This window comes from Carassius gibelio, chromosome B3 (genome assembly GCF_023724105.1).
Source record: "Carassius gibelio isolate Cgi1373 ecotype wild population from Czech Republic chromosome B3, carGib1.2-hapl.c, whole genome shotgun sequence".
NCBI lineage: Eukaryota > Metazoa > Chordata > Actinopteri > Cypriniformes > Cyprinidae > Carassius > Carassius gibelio.
The window spans coordinates 21,736,457-21,755,905 of record NC_068398.1 but is presented as its reverse complement, the minus strand read 5'-3'; the positions used below and the strand labels follow the sequence as shown (position 1 = coordinate 21,755,905).

Below are 19,449 nucleotides of genomic sequence, written 5' to 3'. Positions count from 1 at the left end.
TGAGTAGAATTACTGAAATAAATGAACTTTTCCTCGACATTCTAATTTATTGAGATGCACCTGTATATGCACAGCTGCCAAATTGTTTCTCTATTGTAATCATTATGATCACACTTGCAATAATCACTTTAATGAGCTTCCGCCTGAAATTAATTAATTTTAGCTAATTGTATGATTCTATTATCTTGAACTGTTAATTTGTGAAATGAACATTACTTGGACACATTCACTTCTGATAGCAGATCACTGTTAATTGTAATGTAGACACATTCCTTTTTATGTAAAGCTGCTTTGAAACAATGTGTATTGTGAAAAGCACTACACAAATAAATTTGAATTGAAATTGGTAGGTGAGCGGTATGTACCTGGAATCAGTCATGTGACTAAGGAGGATGTGACTATGAGGGAGGTCATCCATCTGCTTTGTATTCAACCCATGGCTCATAGCAGCCTGGTTAAAAGCCTGCCTGATAATGTAAGACATTTAATGCTTTTTGTTTTGCTTTCACTCATTTAGCATTGCAGTAAAATTGTAGCAGCCTGAGATTTACGTACATTAACTGACCAATTTAAATGCATCATCTGAATGTTTGTAAATAAACTATACATAACATTGTTTTCTAACCTCATTAAACAAATTTTTATTTTATTTTTTGCATCACAGGAAAGCCATGAAACATGGCTTGAAACGGTCGTCCCTAAGGTTGCCGTTTTCAAGTAAGTGCATTTCGCTAAAGGTTTAGTTATTTATACCAGTTATGACATAGTTATTTATTCACAGTCGTTACACTCACGTCTCTATACAATGCGACGTACTCCAAAATCTTTATTACATTTTGTTTAGGAAACCAGGAGTGTCAGGCCATGGCTTGTATGAATTGAAGAAGGAATGTCTGAAAGAGTTTAACCCCTTCTTCTATCATTACTCCAGACCACAACATAGTAAGGTACGTGGCTCCCATTGTCTTCCTCATTATCTCATTCTCATTAATATACACATTAGTCTTTAAACAGAAGGGAATGTTTATTTGTAAATATGTTTAAATGTACATATTAGGCAGAAGAGGCTCAGAAGAAGAGGAGGACCCAAGAAGGCAGTGATAAAGGTATGCCGTTCTGCACTGTATCTGTTCTGATGTTTAATATAAGTTGCTTTGGAGTCACTGCACATTTCTAATGATAAAAAAGCATGACTTCTTATATTTTGGAAAATACAGTAAATGCTAAACAAAATTGAATTTTGAATGCATAAATAAAATAATGAAAACAATGTGTTGCAGTTAAATGAAAATTTGTATGATAATATAAGAGGTTTGTTGCTTTATAGCTTTTACAGTTGTGGATTTTTGCATTGGAATGCTGTTTTGATTAATTAAAAGCCAGGACTAGAACTGCCCGCTTTCTGAACTGTAAATAAGAATTTTTGACAAAAAAAATGATGATGCACAGGGTGTGATAACTGCTGTTCCTCTATTTTAGCCCTGCGTCCCCCAGTGCCCCCTCCCTTCTGTCCAGGATTCTCAAACATTGTGTATCTGCTCTGCTGTGACATCTTCATCCATATTCTGAGGCAAATCTTCCAGAAAGCAGTGGAGGACTGTTCCAGCCGATGGACTGAACCCATGATCCAGAGGGTATGGCTCTTACAGCCCCACACCATTTCCATTAGTTCTTGTTCTGTTTCATTAACATAAATGTAGCAATTTTTATATATTTATTGCATTTGTATTTCTAAGAACAAAATTGTTCTTATTTGATTTGATTTTTTTAACGTGCGTGTATGACTTTAGGCACTGCACCTTGTAGGACAGGCTCTGCTGGAGGAAAAAACGCAGTTGGAAAGCAACAGTACCGAGGAAGTGACTTTTGACTTTAGTCTGAAAGCTCAAAGTAAGATCTCACCCTTTATTATCATTATATCATTATACATGTATATCATTAACTCAAAAGCTAGCGTGATACTCTGCATCCGTACATAGACAGCTGTCTTGTAAGGCAGTGTCCTAACTGCAGTAGTTGTTCTGCTTTAAATCTTTCAAAGGCAGTTACTCTAGTTTGTGTCTGAGCTATGCTGCTCAGTACACCATTAAGCATAAAAAAAGAGCACACACAAATATTGCATAAAACAGGATGTTTTTACTAGGTCTATCAGAATACCGTATGCTTAGGTTGGGGTTTACAGTAGGAGGCATGTGTAATGTGAAGAGTTGGGAACTATAAGAGTTCATATTTTCAGTTCATATTCAGTATTTTATAAGCAATTGGCAGTCATTGGCATGACAAATACAAATAAAAAAAAGTTCATGACATTGATTCTTTAAAATTCACCCAAAAGTTTGTCTGTATCTTGGAGTCTGTTATTGTGGGGACATTTCCAAAACCCTATACATGACCCGGGACAAAACGAAACGTGATTGGTTGCTTTACCTGTCAGTCATATGCCCTCTTGGGCGGTCCTTAGCTATTCAAAGCGGCCAAGCTTCCCAGACCTTCTGCTGTCACTGATTTGCAGTAGACAATCACTTAAAATCAAATGAGGCAAGCGAAGTGTTGAAGTCAGCAGCCTGGGGTTTTTCTAGGTGGATGTTGAAGTCACCGAGTAGTACCAGAGTACCGTCCTCAGGGAAGTTTGAGAGTAACGCTCCTCCAGTGCCTCCAAGAAGTTACCCAGTTGACCTGGTGGACGATCAACAACTTGGATTTTAACAGGGTGGGTAATAGTAATTTGTGTGTAATTCAAATTAACAGTTTCCTGTTAGAGAAGGTAAAGGGTCAAATTTCCATTCATTTGAGATAACCAGACCAGTACTTCTGGGGAAAAAAGTGAAATTAGTGGAGTGCCAGTGTCCTCGGATTTGATCCAGGTCTCAGTTAAGACCATGAGGTTGAGACTTGGCTGAGTAGCAATAGATGAAATAAAGTCTGCTTTGTTTACTTTCTTTTCCAATTGGTCTCTGGAACTGCCAGTCTGCAGTGAAGTGGTAGAGGACACAGGGACAACGTGTGAGTGTGATTTATGAGTGTTAGTAGTAATGGTAGACATTTGAAAGCACATAGTGAGTACAGTTGACTAAAACGAGGAGATGAGAACATGCTGTGCAAAAAGTAAAGGGGAAAAATGCAATACTCAAGTGTCTTGTCGGTGTCCTTGCTCAGTGGAGTCGCGCAGGTAGAGTCGCTGGACTTTACACTCGATGGTCTTCACACAAAAGCTGCCGTGTTATTCTAACCAATAATACACTCGCCCTGTACAAATGCGACTTCAGCACACGTTTACCACGGTAAACCCTGTAAGCAAAGTAAAGTTCCTAGCAAGACAACACGTTAAAACGTAAGAAAAGAAGCAAAACACTTACAAGCTGCTGTCTTCTGTTGCTTAGATTCTTTTGCACAACTGTTTCTTCTCAACTGCTTCTAATTATCAATAGTAGAATAATTAAGTAAAAATGCATTAGATGTTTTAAAATATATTTAGATTTAATTTAAAGGCTAAGTTTTATCTGTAGAAGCTGGTAAATGTATTCAGCCAACTCAGAGTGAATTTACTCTGTCTCACTTGATGCAAGCCCTGAAACTACAAGGCATTGAGATGCAAGCATCGTTAAAGGGTCAGTTCACCCAAATATGAAAATAACCCCATGATTTACTCACCCTCAAGCCATCCTAGGTGTATATGACATTCTTCTTTCAGACGAATACAATCAGAGTTATGTTAAATAATGGCTAATCCATGCTTTATAATGAGAGTGGATGGTTGCCCAAAATTTGAAGTCCAAAAAATGGCATCCATCCATTCTAAAATAAGTCCACATGGCTCCGGGGGGTTAATAAAGGCCTTCTGAAGCGATGCGATGCATTTGTGTATGAAAAATATCCATACTTACAACTTTATAAACCTTAATCTCTTAACTTCCGCAAACTGTCATACGTGCGTTCACGAGAGAGTGACGTCCAGTGGCTGACATAAGACTTTGGCAAACATGTTGACGAATGTGGAAGCGCAGAGGGGAGAGCAAAAACAAAACACCAGTCATGAATTAGGAAGAAAATGAGAATTTGTAAAGAAAAATGACAAGATTTCGATATAAACCAAGAGGACACTAGTTTTCTTTTGCTGTAAACAAAACTTGTTTCTCACGAGACTAGCATATTCCCACCGGAGCTTATCTTACGCCTTCGTCCTATGTCACCCACTGGACTTCACTTCTCGTGAACATTTTTAAATACTTTTCTTTCTTTATGGGTACTTTTTGTTCTTTCATTCTCACTTTTTCAATTTATTGGTTTCTTTTACTTTCAGTGTTATCTTTTTATCTTCATTGTGTTTACTTATCCTCCTCCCCTTGTTCTCTTCATTCCTGTTTCTTTCTTTTTACTTTGTCTTTGCTCTTCCTCCAAGTATTTTTTATTTTATTTTTCTGTTGTTTGTTGTTCAGATTGATTGGGGTGCAGGGTTTGTGCTTTACTAACATCTTGGTTTACTTGATGCTTGCTACACATTCTTTAATTGCTGAATAATTTACCAGGTCTAATAACGTCTTCATTTGGTAAATAATTTGTATTTACATTCTTTATGAATAATTCTGCTCTCTCTCCCTCCCTCTTGATCGATAGATAGATAGATAGATAGATAGATAGATAGATAGATAGATAGATAGATAGCAGCATAAAATTGTTTAATTAATTTATTACAATAATACCATTATAGTAACATTTTTACAATAAGTTTTCATTTGTTTACATTAGTTAACTAAATTAATTAGCATTTACTTGCAATGGAAAAATGCTTCTAAATCATTAATCATTCTTAGTTGATGTAAAGTTCAATATTTACTAATTTGTTTTTAAAATTATCCCCCGGATTCGCAGACAAGGTTTAAACCTAGTCCTAGACTAAAATGTAAATCTGAACTGTTTCAACTGACAGAAACTTGCACTGACTGATCTTAAAACATCAGTGCCTTTGTTTTGTTGCAAGATGAACACCAGTAATGTTTTTTTCTAAGGCATGTTTCTAAAAATAACTTAAATTTCCTAATTAAACTATGGCTTAATCCTGGTTTAGGCTAATCCCTGTTTATGAAACCGGGCCCAATATTTGTATGTGTCAATATTATTTGTTTGACCTAAGCTAACATGAAATAACAATAAGCAGGATTAGTATTTATTGATGTTGACAAAGCAGAATAAATCTTGTAACTACAATTAGTTAATTCATTAACATTTAAATGTTTTTGCAATTCAACTGTATTGGCTCTGAATCATATATTTAAGTTTAATTGCAGCTTTTGCACTAACCCATATCACAGTTTTTATTTTATTTTGATATTTCACACAGCCCTACTATTCATGCTTCATACAGATATGTTTGTATTTTCAGAAACTGGTTCTGAACATGGCAAATCTTTGTTCCACTTCCTGACCAAAATAAAGTCTTTACCTTCTCTGAAAGCTCAGAATGACATGATCACATGGAACTTACAGGTATGACGGTGATGATTTGATGTTTATTTGATTGTTTGATTTGTGGATTGGATATTTAAGATCTATATGTCTCTCCTGCAAGATGTTTGAGGTGGTGAAGTGTCTTCGGGAGAAATCTGGTCCGGTAACTTCATTTTCTCTGGATCACAGCAAGATGGAGGAGGTAATGCTGTTCTCCTTCATAATGCTTCCGTGTCTTTTGAGGTGCTTCAAGTGTGTGGTGTCTGCACAGTGTGTTCAGGATAAGGAGAAAGCCGAGCGGAAGAGGAAGGCTGAGGCTGCTAAAGCCCACAGACAGAAGATCATGGCTCAGATGTCGGCCATGCAGAAGAACTTCATCGAGTCCAACAAGATGCTTTATGACAACGTGCCTGAGAGCTCGAGTCAGAGCGACACCACCGCTTCTGTGGAGAGGTCTCTTTCTGTCTTTCGCTTTTTACTTTTCTTTCTTTTTGTGACTTTGGGACTCTTTTGTTTTTAGTTTCTTTAACCTTTTCTCTGCTTTTTATTCTTTTGCACTTCACATATTTATTTATGTATTTGTTGCATTTATTCATTATTGTACTGTCACTTTTATTTACTATTTTTTTGTTCTGTTATAATATAAATCAGTTCGTATTTTTTTCAGTTTCTCACATTTTCTTAAATTTTCTTTCAATTTTGAGCTTTACTTCTAGACCTTTTCATTGTTGTGGTCCTTTTTCTTTCTTGCTTTGCTTCCTTATGCTTCTTACCATCACCCTTTTCCCTGTTTATTTGTTTACCAGTTATCAAGTATTCTTTCTTTTGCTTTTTACCTTTTTTTTTTTTTTTTTTTTTACACAGTTGTATGCCTTTAAAAAAAACATATTTTTATTATTACCTGTATTTACCTCAAGTGACTGTCTTTTCTTTCAGTTTTTCCATGATTTTATTGTTTTGTTCTTTTGTCCATCAAAGACTGAATATCTCAGGCATTTACAGTAATGTAATTTCTGAGAACACCCTTCAAATGTCTGTATGTCTAAAGGACGTCCCCGGTGTGTGTGTGTGTGTGTGTGTGTGTGTGTGTATGTGCAGTCTGGATGTGGATGAGAGCAGAGTGGCTGTGGGGCCTCAGCAGGGCGTTTGTTCCACAGACTGGGGGGCTCAGATCTGCATCCTGTGTCAGGAGGAGCAGGAAGTTCAGGCTCAGGCACCAGCCATGGTCCTCACAGCATGTGTGCAGAGATCTACTGTTCTCACCCAGGACCGTGGAAAGACACTCTCCCCTGAAGGCAAATGATGCCTTATTTTACCACTCAAGTACCTTAATTATGATGATAAACAGAAAATGTATAAATTCCTTGCATATCTTATGACGATTTATTATGATTTAAGCATTACTGAAAGGAATTATGCTCAGGTATTGTGACGCTGAATCAGTTTCCTCTCTTCTTTTTTGCAAAACAGTAGGCGGTTATCCCTTGTTCATGCCCCCAGATTTGGCAGTGGGAACACACACTGGCAGCTGTGGACATGTGATGCACGCCACCTGCTGGCAAAAGTCAGTTAGTGCTTAAATATTTACATTGTAAAAACTATACATCTACTGCCTTACAAATTTCATGACCACTTAAAATCACCATTTGGAATTCTTATAGCAAACGAATCTGTCTTTTTGGTATGTCTGTAGGTACTTTGAAGCTGTGCAGAACACCACTCGGAATCGGCTGCATGCAGACCTGATCATAGACCTGGAGAACGGCGAGTACATGTGTCCACTCTGCAAGTCCCTCTGTAACACGGTCATCCCTCTGATCCCTGTGGAGCCCAGCAAGCTCAACTAGTATGGCACCATTACTAATGTTCTTCTTCAGGTGTTTACGTTGGAAAAAGTTAAATCTCATTTCTTTTTTTTCTTTTTTTCTTTCTTTCTTTATTTAATTTTGTCAGTGAGAGTGCCGAATTAGTTGGTCAGCATCTCACTCTGGAGCGCTGGGTTCAGATCATGTCTTCTCGAATCAGAGGGCTGAGAGGTACATGGGAAACAGGTGAGAGTCTAAACTGATTTGTGCCTCCTGAATCTGTCTTTTCAATCTTAATATCATTAAGATATGCTCTCTTTAATTTGTGTGTGTGTGTGTGATTTCAGACAAAAACTGTAAGGAAGCAGCAGAGGAAACAATGATACTTTTTGATGAGAGTCAAGCTGATTTCAGATCCATTCTCAGTTTTGGAGTTCAAGAGCCGTGAGTTTCTAAAATATGTTCTTCTGGTTCTATAGTGAGCAATATGCTTTATAAATACATGGCATTAATATACAATTTTTTGTTGGTGATAATACTAATGGTCTAAGACTATATATATATAATATATATATATATAAATATAAAAAAACACACACAGAGAGAGATTAGCTTTTTTTAAATCCTGTTTTAACCTTCATGTTATTTCTGGATCTGATGTAACATCTGGGATTAGGCCGAAGTTCTCTCGGAGTATCACAGAGATGTTGGGGGTCTGTGGGACCACCGTGCACAGGGTGGGATTGCAGACCGCTCCCAATGACCTGTGCCCATACGTGCCTGTCATGTCCTGGAACACGTGTGCCTACACCATCCAGGCCATCGGTAATGCTCTCCTCCTATGAATTGCTCACTTCGGGCATTTGTCATGCACTGTTATCTGTAAAGCACTTTGAGATGGTGGATATGTTCACACCGTCAGTGTTAAGTATCATCACCCATATTTACCTATAAGTGTCTTTCAAATTGTCCTGTATTGCATAATTTGTTTAAACCGCAGAACTGTATTTTGGTGCTTTGTGAACAATGTCAGTCTGGTAATTTTGTGTTGACTCATCTGATTTTTTTTTTCTCCTCTCTTTCTCTAGAAAGCATGTTACAGGAAGAAGGAAAGGCTCTTTTTGGATCTCTCCAAAACAGACAGGTCTGGTTTGGCTCTGCTTATATAGATCATTGTGCTCACCATTTAATGTGGGATTGATTTCTAAAATCATTTTCTTCTTCAGCTCTCTGGACTCAAAGCGTTAGTGCAGTTTTCAGCTTTTCAGAGGCTGAAGAGCAGAAAAGCAGTCATACAGAAGCATTTTGCTGATATGTTAGCAGGTATGTCACGTTTAGGCGAGAATTGATAAGTTTGGTGGTTTTGTTCATGCAGTAATTCTCTCTCTTTCTAGTCCTGGTACCTGTTCCTACTGTAGTAAATGCACCATCAATATTAGAAGTGGACTTCTTTCATCTACTGGTGAGTGTTGATAAATAAATATAGGTGATAGATAGATAGGGATAACAAGATCTCGTGTGTGTGTGTGTGTGTGTGTGTGTATGTGTGTGTGAAAGTGACGTGACATACAGCCAAGTATGGTGACCCATACTCAGAATTCGTGTTCTGTATTTAACCCATTCAAAGTGCACACACAAAGCAGTGAACACACATTCTCCTACAATAGGTTTACAAGCATGCAAGGTCAAAAAAACGCTAGTTTTTTTAAAATATGCATATAATATCACCTCAGTTTCCAACGATTCTTAAGTGATTCATTTGAAGCAGTTATAAGTTTCATTCTCTAAACCCCTCCTTTCCGTGAGCATACTTGTGCTCTGATTGGTCAGATGGCTCAGTCTGTTGTGATGGGTGTACCACGTACTGCACGTGTCTGAAACGATACACACATTGCCATAGTTCCATATTTTAAACGCTCAATAGAAAATCTAAACATTTATTATTTATCTTACGTACAGGTTGCGATTCAATGGAGCCAGCTGGTCCAGATAATAAGGGTACTGAGCCGTCTTTAACAAGCAAGCGATTAGAGAATCCTGCATTGAATTCCATAAGATAATAGAAGTGGTCATCAGTGAAATGACTGGAACATAAAAAAAAAGATTGGGGTTGTACTGCTGTGGTTCAGTGGGAAAAATTTAACATTAACCACTAGGGTTGGGTATCGTTTGAATTTTATCGATTCCGATTCTGCTTATCCGATTCTTATCGATTCCTAGTTTCGATTCCAATAAGATTAAAAATCCAATATAAAAACAAATTAAGTCAAACATTTGGATGTCAAATATGTATTGTCTTTTTACAAGGCAGCTGAATAATGAGCAAAAATCAGCAGCCTACAAAACACTGCAATAGGAATTTTGCCTGTGCTTTAAAAGATACCATAGCAAAAACAAATAGATTAATATAAATTTCAAATATTATAGTGTTAAAGACAAATAAACAGTCAGTAATAAGATCGGAAACAAACAAATCAATTAGCAATATCATAAACTAAACAAAATTTCAGGTACAGAAACTGTAATTAAGTTTAAAAACACTGCACAATTTTCTTTTTATAAATAAAAATAAAGATTAATCAATTAAATATATTCCGTCAAGATCAGTGAATGGTTTTCTTTTGTTCTTTGATTAACAATAATGACAGGCAGTGTGTTTATTAGGCTGTTGTCTCTTTAAGCAAAAATACTTTACATGTGTGTTTTCTTTCTCATCTGTTTACGTTCACGTAAGACGAAAACGGCTGTGTTTATGATGATATACTGATGTAGTTTTCTATATTGGTATATTGGTCGACAAGTATGAAATAAGTCAGTTTCGACATGGAACAACATTTTCTAAAGTAGAAATACAAGGAACGGACTGTATACAAACAGGGCACAAATTCTTTCCGTTGCTGCACTTAATCGTTTTTAATCAAATTGAAATTTCAGAAAAAGCAGAATCGAAATGCACGCGTCTTATCGAATACCCGGTTCTTTGAATTTTGACATTTCGGTTCTAAAATGGAACCGGTTTTCGATACCCATCACTATTAACCACTGATTCTTTGTAGCCCAATCTTTCGGTAGTGAAAATAAATAAAATGAATTCACTTTCACAGCGTAAGACACAGCGTCTTCAAGACATAATGTCAATCACACAAAGCTATTTCTATATGTTTGAGGGTGGGGGCATTATGCGGGCATTATGCAGATGTGTTACTCCGTGACATGTAACCGTGAGATTCAAATTACTGGTCACTCATATATGCTGTTCAGAGTCGATTCTTTTGGAAGACAATAACTTAATTTATTGTGCACTTTCGGCTTTACAACTTTGCAGTTTTAATTTTAACATTCACATAAAGCTACATTACACTGCATAAAAAAAGCTATACTTCTAATAGCAAAATAGGGGCACTTAAATCACTTTTATTATTTATAAGAATAAATCAAACCATCTGCTTGCTGAAAGGCTCATTTATTTTTAATAAGCATTAATCAATCTATCTACCATATTTTTCGGACTGTAAGTCGCACCTGAGTATAAGTTACACCAGTCCAAAAATACGTCATGATGAGAAAAAAACATATAAGTCGCACTGGACTATAAGTTGCATTTATTTAGAACCAAGAAAAAACATTACCGTCTACAGCCATGAGAGCGCCCTCTCGCGGCTGGAGACAGTAATGTTTTCTCTTGGTTCATTTCACTTGGTTCATGTCAAATTAATTTTGATAAATAAGTCGCACCTGACTATAAGTCGCAGCACCAGCCAAACTATGAAAAAAAGTGTGACTTATAGTCCGGAAAATACGGTAATCAAATAAATCTGTATAATTTGTTGCACTGAACTTGCACTGAACCCAAACCATTTCTAGAAAACAGATTGTTTTTTTTGTTTTTTTTTGCTTCGGGTCACCCAAAACACACATCTTCAAATGCTGTTTTGTGCACATAGACTTCAAGCAGCTAGTTAAGTTAATGGTAAGTTGGTTGAACATTCCTCATCAGTTTCTAATCAGTCTAATTCACTGTATGTGTTTTGTTCCGCTCAGGTGGGGCTGATTCTGTCCATCCCAGCATTATATCAGGAAGAGGCTGTAGACCTGCAGCCTTCAGCAGTCAGCACAGCGTTCAATCACCTCTACCTGCTGCACCTGGTCACTATGGGACACATGCTGCAGGTCCTGCTGGCTTCACACGGTAAACGCACACTGCCATAGATGCAAACTTGGCACTGAAGAATAACATTTTCTGCACAACACTTATTTTCAGTAATATTATGTGTAGATTGTGCTGTAATAAGAGGGCCAGAGGAGGGCGATGAGGCCCATGCTGCAGCTGAAATCTTCTCTATTATGTCTCAACACACAGATGGGTGAGTTCATATGCTTGTCATATAGGGAAAGACTTCCTGTTTCTTTCTCGTGGTCTCTCATCATCTCTCTCTTTTCTTAGGTTGAGAGCTGGTGTGTCTGGTTTCAGTGTAGAGAGTGTAAAGAGAGGTGTTCTTCCCTTCCTGCGCTGTGCTGCACTGTTCTTTAATTGCCTTACAGGAGTTTCCCCTCCAGAGGAGCTGTCCGGTACTGCAGGTCATTACACTTCATATGTTATAATAAGGTCTGGGCAAGTTAACACATTAATTGATTACCGTATTTTATGGACTATAAGTCACACTTCTTTTCATAGTTTGGCTGGTCCTGCGACTTACATTCAGGTGCGACTTATTTATGAAAATTAATTTTACATGAACCAAGAGAAATGAACCAAGAGAAAACATTACCGTCTACAGCAGCGAGAGGGCGCTCTATGCTGCTCAGTGCTCCTGTAGTCTACACTGAAGACATAGAGCGCCCTCTCGCAGCTGTAGACGGTAATGTTTTCTCTTGGTTCTTGGTTCTAAATAAATGCGACTTATAGTCCAGTGCGACTTATCTCTACTCAGAAAATGCCTGTTATAATGTTATGATCAAGGCTCTGGACTCTGAGGATAACTTTTTTCTATAAAAACATTAATGTCCTGGCAGTGACAAATTGCTTGTTTTATATTTAATTAGATTAATGTTATAAGTTAAGATTTACAAGAAATATTTTAACTGCTACTTTGTGAAAGGAATACTGCTATAAAAAAGCACCTTATTTGTTTAAAGTGTTTGCAAAACTAATTTCATTGCACTTTTGTTTATATAGCAGTACTTAAAAAAAAAGTCCACAATACACTACTTTTGAATGTATTATTAGTTTTGTGCATAACAATGCGATTAATTGAGATTAATAGCAGACAATCATACTGTTGATCACGATTTAATTTTTTTTTATCATTGCCAAGCACTGGTTATAATTAGACATGCCACTGCAATTACATAAAAACTTTTGAATAATCAAATGGTTGTAGGTTCAAATGACTAATAATATCATAAGTACTTTTAAATTGTAATAAGTACTATTATCCAGGCTATTTTCTCTGTCGTATACAGAAAAATGCCAAGTTTATGTGTATTTAATGTGTATGTGTATTTAATTTTCTGTCACTGTACACACAGCGACAGGCTGCACAGTACTGTTTGCATATACATTTAAGTTATTAACCGTAATTATTCTATGCAGAATCACCTGAAAGTCAGCTGCCTCTGCTGTGTAGTTACCTGTCCTTGCCCTCCAACCTGTTTCAACTGTTTCAGGAGCACAGGGATGTTGGAATCACCTTAATAAAGAGGTACAAATCAGATGATGTCTGACCTTTTACAGTATCCACTACAGTTCAGGGTTTTTCCTGGGTCAGAATTGGTCTTCGGTGGTGGCTGAACGACATGGTCATCCACACACAGCAAAGAGTACCCTAGTAAAAAGCTGTGATTTTTTTATTTTTTTTTTCTCCCATGACTGGCTTTCATAGTTTAGACATGTAAAATCATTTTTTGATAGACCTGATAATTATTTTAGTATAATCATATCAATTGAAAACGTAGCGTTAAAAGGTGTAAAAGTGTTATTTTTTTGCCATATAAAGTTTAATAAAATTAGCAGCTAGCTAGCAACAGCTTTCTTTGTGCTTTGATCTAGTTTCATCTCACTCCAGTCTAACTTTAAACTAAATGGTTTTATAGGTAATTAACTGCACATTGTCTTAGGCCTATACATACTGAGGATTATTAAGGCTAAATTTTACTAAACACTCTTGCTAAATGGGGGTAAGCACACTTACTTTCTCATTTCATTATTTTTTGCGTTTATTAAAGTTATCTCAGCTGCAGGTGCGGAATGCTTGTCACAAGTTGTAAGAAAAGATAAGGCAACTTTTTTTGACTGCAATTCACACCCAGCGGTAATTCAGCCAAAAATATTTTCCGATTGCACCACGTGATACATGGATTCGGCCTTCTGACTTTAGGATGAGTAGATTTTGATGCGGGGGAGAGAGCAAAGACAGAACTGGAGACAGAGAGTGCGCGAGCGGGGGAGGGCCGCTGTGCTCGTTCTCTCCGTCACTCCGTCAGTAGCCAGCTTCACTCACAAAACCCAGTTACAGTTCAAATTAGGCTTTGGCGGGACAAAAAATAGTTTTGGCGGCCGCCAAAAAATTTTCAATGTAGGAAAAACCCTGCAGTTGTACTAACAAACTTTATTACTTGGTATAATAATAAGCAATAGTAATAATAAGTATATAAGTATATAACCAAATAAATAATGAGCAAAACATAATATTGTTGTTGCTGTATAGTTGTTGTTTATAATTCTTAATAACAATCATTATATTATTTTGCTGCAGTTTAATTTTTCTTGTTTAGCTTATACTAATAATATTATAATATTTTTGTTGTTTCACTGTTTAGACTATACTATTTAATATATAAATATGATATTAGTTATAACTATTATATTATAATTGTTGTTAATAATAATTTATTATTGTAATTTTTATTTATAATAAACAATAATATTTTGAATTAAACTTAAAAATTATATGTATTATTATACATGTTGTTATAAAAAAAAGATCATCCTTAAGAAAATGTATTTTTGGATTTCAAATTCCATAATTATACATAATTCACACATAAATGAAACAAAATAAGCTACAGTTTTGGTTCATTTTTGAAAAAGGATTTATCAGTAAATGGCTACATTACATTACAATGAATCAATAAACAATTATAAATAATTATCATTATTATTAGTAGTTAGGTATTTATTATTATTAAATATGTAAATCTATTTTCATGAATATTAATATGTTGTGGCTAGGGCTGTCATGATAACAAATTTAGCTGGACGGTAAATTCTCCAAGAAATTATCGCGATAAATGATAATATTGTCGTTCTAAGACCAGTTTCAACAAATATAATGATAATGGCATAATGACGCAGGTAGGCTACACCTTTTCAAAGATAAATAAACTTTTATTTAATTTTATGGCAGATTCAGAGCAAGAAATACCAACATGTTGACTTTGTGTGCCTTAAAATTAATTAATTTTGTATGTTATATTATGTTTATATGCCAGTTAGGGATGCTCATATTGACGTTTAACCGTTAACCGAAAGTAAACATTTTGACCGATGAAGGGGCCGTTCACATATCACGTCTTTTTTTTGTGCTCAAGTTCGTTATTTCAAATGCGGTATGCGCGCTCATAATGGAAGAAATGCGATGCGCTCGTTTTTTTTTTTTTTTTTTCAGGCCCGTCTGCACCGCATCGAGTTAAAAAACATCTCCGCTTTTCAGAATGACGCAAGCGCACCAGGTCCAACTCAATCAGCTTCCTTCGAGTGAAATTCCCCGTTGTTTTTGAAAAATGTGATGCACCCAAACACTTTTTTTTTTTTACTTTTCTTCGAAAATAAATCTTGTAAAAGAGTTACAGCAAGGGTTTTTTGGTGGTGGAAATCCATTACTGAAATTTCCTTGTTGTAACCGAGATCGCAGCTGATGGTTGCTTAGCAACGACAGATGCCTCAGGAGCGCAACTGCCCGAGCGCACGTGTGTGTGTGTGTGTGTGTGTGTGTGTGTGTGTGTGTTAACTCACTGGGTGCATTGACACATGCAACTATACACCAACAGACTCCACAGGCTGCACTCCAGACTAACCCCACATCATGACATGTAAAAAAAAAATGTATAAAATTTGAAAAAAGAAATTTTCGTGGCCAGAAAAATTATCAAGCTTTTTTTATTTTTTTTATTGTGCGATTAATTGATTTATCGACTATCGCGACAGGCCTAGTTGTTGCTAATAATATTAAGAACGTCCCTTAATCATGGTCAAATCACTGAATCGCATGGCCTCTCATATCTTAGTGTTTTGAATTGAATTCAAATTCCATCCAATATTTTTACCTTTCCGTTCGCTTTGAGTAGAAGCATTGCTTTGTTTCTGTGTGTCAGGTGGTGTGGGAACTCAGCCATATCCAAAGCCCTCAAAGGTGAAAGCCAAATCATCAGGTTAGATGACACTTAATTTCTGCTCTGTTTCATAGTAAGCTCACTTCCCCTTTATTTCAACAACAATTGAACTGAATTTCCCACTTGTTGGTCAGGTATCCTCGTAAGAGAAACAGGCTGATAGATCTTCCAGAGGACTATAGTGTGTTGCTCAACCAAGCTAGTCACTTTAAGTAAGTACTTTTAATAAAGATTTCCTATAATGTCCATTTAGAGAATTGAATGTGACTTTCTCTCTTCGCCTGTAGATGCCCAAACTCATCAGACGACGAGCGAAAGCACCCGACTCTGTGTCTGCAGTGCGGGGTCACGCTGTGTGCGCAGAGCCCCTGCTGTCAGCAGCAGCTGAACGGGGAGGAAGTGGGAGCGTGCACGGCTCACGCCGCCATCTGCGGGGCTGGAGTGGGAATGTTTCTCAGGTGAGAGGAAGATAAGACAACCAGCTACTATTTCCGATGAGATTCTGAAGTGTCACATCCAGTGCACACTTTATTATCACAAGATGCCAGAGGAGAGGATTTGTGAATAGCCGTGAAGTGACACGACTGACAATGACAACATGACAGATGTATGTCTAGATTGCATTCATATTATATAGAACATGCATTTTTAGCGGTGGTGACATACTTATTTATTCAAATGAAGTCGAGTATGCGATTTCAGACACAGCCTTATTCTACAAAAGAAATGTCTATTACACTGTGTGCACAATTATTAGGCAAGTGATTTTTACCATATTATCATTTTATCCATAAGTTCCAAGTCCAAATTAAATCCAAGTCCAAATTAACCGCCAACGATTTGAGAAGAATCAAACATGAAGCTACCAGGAACCCATTATCCTCCAGAGCTGCCATATTCCACAACTGCAACCTACCTGGAGTGTCAAGAAGTTCGGGTTGTAAATGGACTCAAAATCAACTCTGAGACATACTGCCAATTTTTAGAAGAAACTTTCTTCAAGCAGTGGTACAGGAAAAAGCATCTTTCAAGAAGACTTTTTATGCAAGACAACTCTCCATCACATGCATCAGAGTGCTCCACTGCGTGGCTGGCCAGTAAAGGCCTTAAAAATGAAAAACTAATGACATGGCCCCCTTCTTCACCTGACTTAAACCCTATTGAGAACTTTTGGGTCCTTAAGCATGACATTTACAGTGAAGGTAAACCGTACACCTCTCTGAACAGTGTCTGGGAGGATGTGGTTGATTCTGACCAGATCAAGGAACTGACTGACTCGGTGAATGGAAGGCTTGTGACTGTTATCGAAAAGAAGGGTGGCTATATTGGTCACTGAGGTTTTCTTTTCAGAAATGTTCATTTGTAAATTGAGTTTTTATTATTCTCAGTTTAACAGGTGAAAATAAAAGTAAAAGTGCGATGGGAAAATTGTTTTTCATTTAGTTGCATAATAATTCTGCACCCTAATGTTGCCTAATAACGGTGTACATGTAGATATTCTCTTAAGAAAACTTCAAACTTCACTTTTACTACTTAAAAGTTCAGGTTTGAGGGTTTGTTAACATTTGGATTGACCAAGAGCACTGTAGTTGCACTATAACAAAATTAATCATCAAAAATACAACTTGCCTAATAATTGTGCACACAGTGTAGTGTAGGGTGATGTAAATGAATAAAAACAGGTTACTACTGATAATAACAATCTTGTTTGTGTCTTTCTGAACAGGGTTCGAGAGTGTGAGATCATCTTGATGGCCAGTAAGACACGGGGCAGTCCTCATCCAGCACCTTACCTTGATGACTATGGAGAAACAGACCCTCAGCTTGGGTAAAGTTCACTGTTCACACCAGCTCATTGCAATAGAGTTCGGATGTTTGATGTCAGAGAGCCACTTATTAATATATAAAATATATAGAAATATATATATATATATATATATATATATATATATATATATATATATATATATATTAGTGCTGTCAAAATTAGCGCGTTAACGCATTCGATTAATTTGAAATATTTAACGCGTTAAAAAAAAATAACGCAATTAACGCGGTTGCAGTTTTTTTTATTTCCAGTTGTGGCCTATGTGTGTTCAAAGTGCAAAGAAATATGGATAAGACCAAGGAAGGACTTTTAGACGGAAAGTTTCAGTATAAAACTCTGCCGGATTACTCTTCAGTCTGCCACAAGAAACATTACTCTTCATTTAGTCTGCCACAAGAAACAGCAACATTAAAATCATGAACTCAAATGTCATTGTTTAAAAAAAAAAAAAAACAATGACTGTAACAGTGCGTAAATCAGACCTTTCTGTAACGCTAACGTTAATAAGCTTAAACGAAAATAACGAAATAATTGTGTAGCGGAGTATTTTTTGTACACAGTGCCGCGAACTGTCAATCACTCCTGTGCGCGTGCATCACTGTCCTCCTCAGCTGCAGCAACTTGCGCTCTCTCTCTTCATCAAGCTTTAAAACAATAAGGGGACAAAAAGATCATATTGTTTTTGTGCATAGGCTATAGATTAATTAGATAAATGAATATCTTAATTTGTGCCTTGCCGTCTACGGTATTTTTTTAGAACTTAGAAAAAAGATGCTGCAGCCAATGAGCAGCCAGCGGGGGCTGCAGGACGACTCAACCTCCGCAGACAGTTTTTAATGTTTATCAGACAATAAATACTCAAGATTTTGCTTTAGTATAACTCACAACGAGTTTCACACACCTTCTCCGGCCACGTTGAGTTGTTGACACTTAACAGTGGGAAAAGCGACACATGCGCTATTCACTTGTGTAACTTGAGGGTGAATGGGTAATGTAGTTTCTGCTCTGGGTGGGATGAATTAGGAAGCTTGCATTGTGAAGGGCGCTCTGAAAATCGGCAGTGCAGGTAAAAGATTAAAACCTCTATTAAAACACATGTCCAAATGAGCGTACCGGTACGCTACAAGCACGTTCTGGGCGCATGGAGAGGTGGCGGTACGCTCAAGAGCTATATTTGGAAGTGGCGGTACTGAGTACAGGTGTGTACCGGCCCACTTAAAGCACTGGCAATGACTATACTTTGGAATTTTTTTGCAGTCCACTTAGAATTCAACATGGAAATCATTTTTGTTTTGAAATTCAAATGGTACTTACATGCCTGTGTTTTTATTTCTGTAATAAATATGGCTTTCAAGCCAGCAGTTAATTTGGAGGATATTGATGGTTTATTGCAGGTATGTTGTTTACATGAGAAAATCTGTGTTACAAGTTAAACAAAAATTCCAATAAACAATCATATTTTGAATTTAAATAGTTTCTTTGTCTTGAGTTTACATTAATTATTTACATTTTACATTTACATATCCAAAAAGTTTCAGTCTTTTAATTGCGATTAATCGTGATTAATTTTAAAAAATTGTGCGATTAATTAGTTAATTTTTTTTAATCGATTGACAGCACTAATATATATTTAGATATAGATAGATAGATAGATAGATAGATATAGATATATATAGATAGATAGATAGATAGATAGATAGATAGATAGATATAGATATATATAGATAGATAGATAGATAGATATAGATATATATATAGATAGATAGATATATATCTCTCTCTCTCTCTCTCTCTATATATATATATATATATATATATATATATATATATATATATATATATATATATATATATATATATATATATAGAGAGAGAGAGAGAGAGAGAGAGAGAGAGAGAGAGAGAGAGAGAGAGAGAGAGAGAGAGAGAGAGAGAGATAGATAGATAGATATTTATATATATATCTATCTATATATCTAT

The 19,449-nt window shown here is 36.4% G+C and overlaps 1 protein-coding gene across 1 annotated transcript; it reads left to right on the top strand.

The window, feature by feature from the left end:
* Nucleotides 1-350: 350 nt before the first annotated feature.
* On the top strand, nt 351-17,469 carry LOC127953695 (E3 ubiquitin-protein ligase UBR1; the record flags this gene model as incomplete). Its single annotated transcript, XM_052552959.1, is given in 26 exon segments — nt 351-475; nt 665-717; nt 845-947; nt 1,058-1,106; nt 1,480-1,634; nt 1,791-1,890; nt 5,381-5,484; nt 5,567-5,647; nt 5,717-5,898; nt 6,544-6,740; nt 6,916-7,009; nt 7,139-7,291; nt 7,399-7,496; nt 7,598-7,694; nt 7,927-8,075; nt 8,339-8,394; nt 8,477-8,573; nt 8,645-8,712; nt 11,292-11,439; nt 11,527-11,614; nt 11,695-11,819; nt 12,844-12,952; nt 15,624-15,680; nt 15,776-15,853; nt 15,929-16,099; nt 17,368-17,469. Coding segments are annotated over 26 exon segments (2,839 nt in total), but the record flags the coding sequence as incomplete, so codon positions are not given.
* Between the last annotated feature and the right edge of the window lie 1,980 nt (nt 17,470-19,449).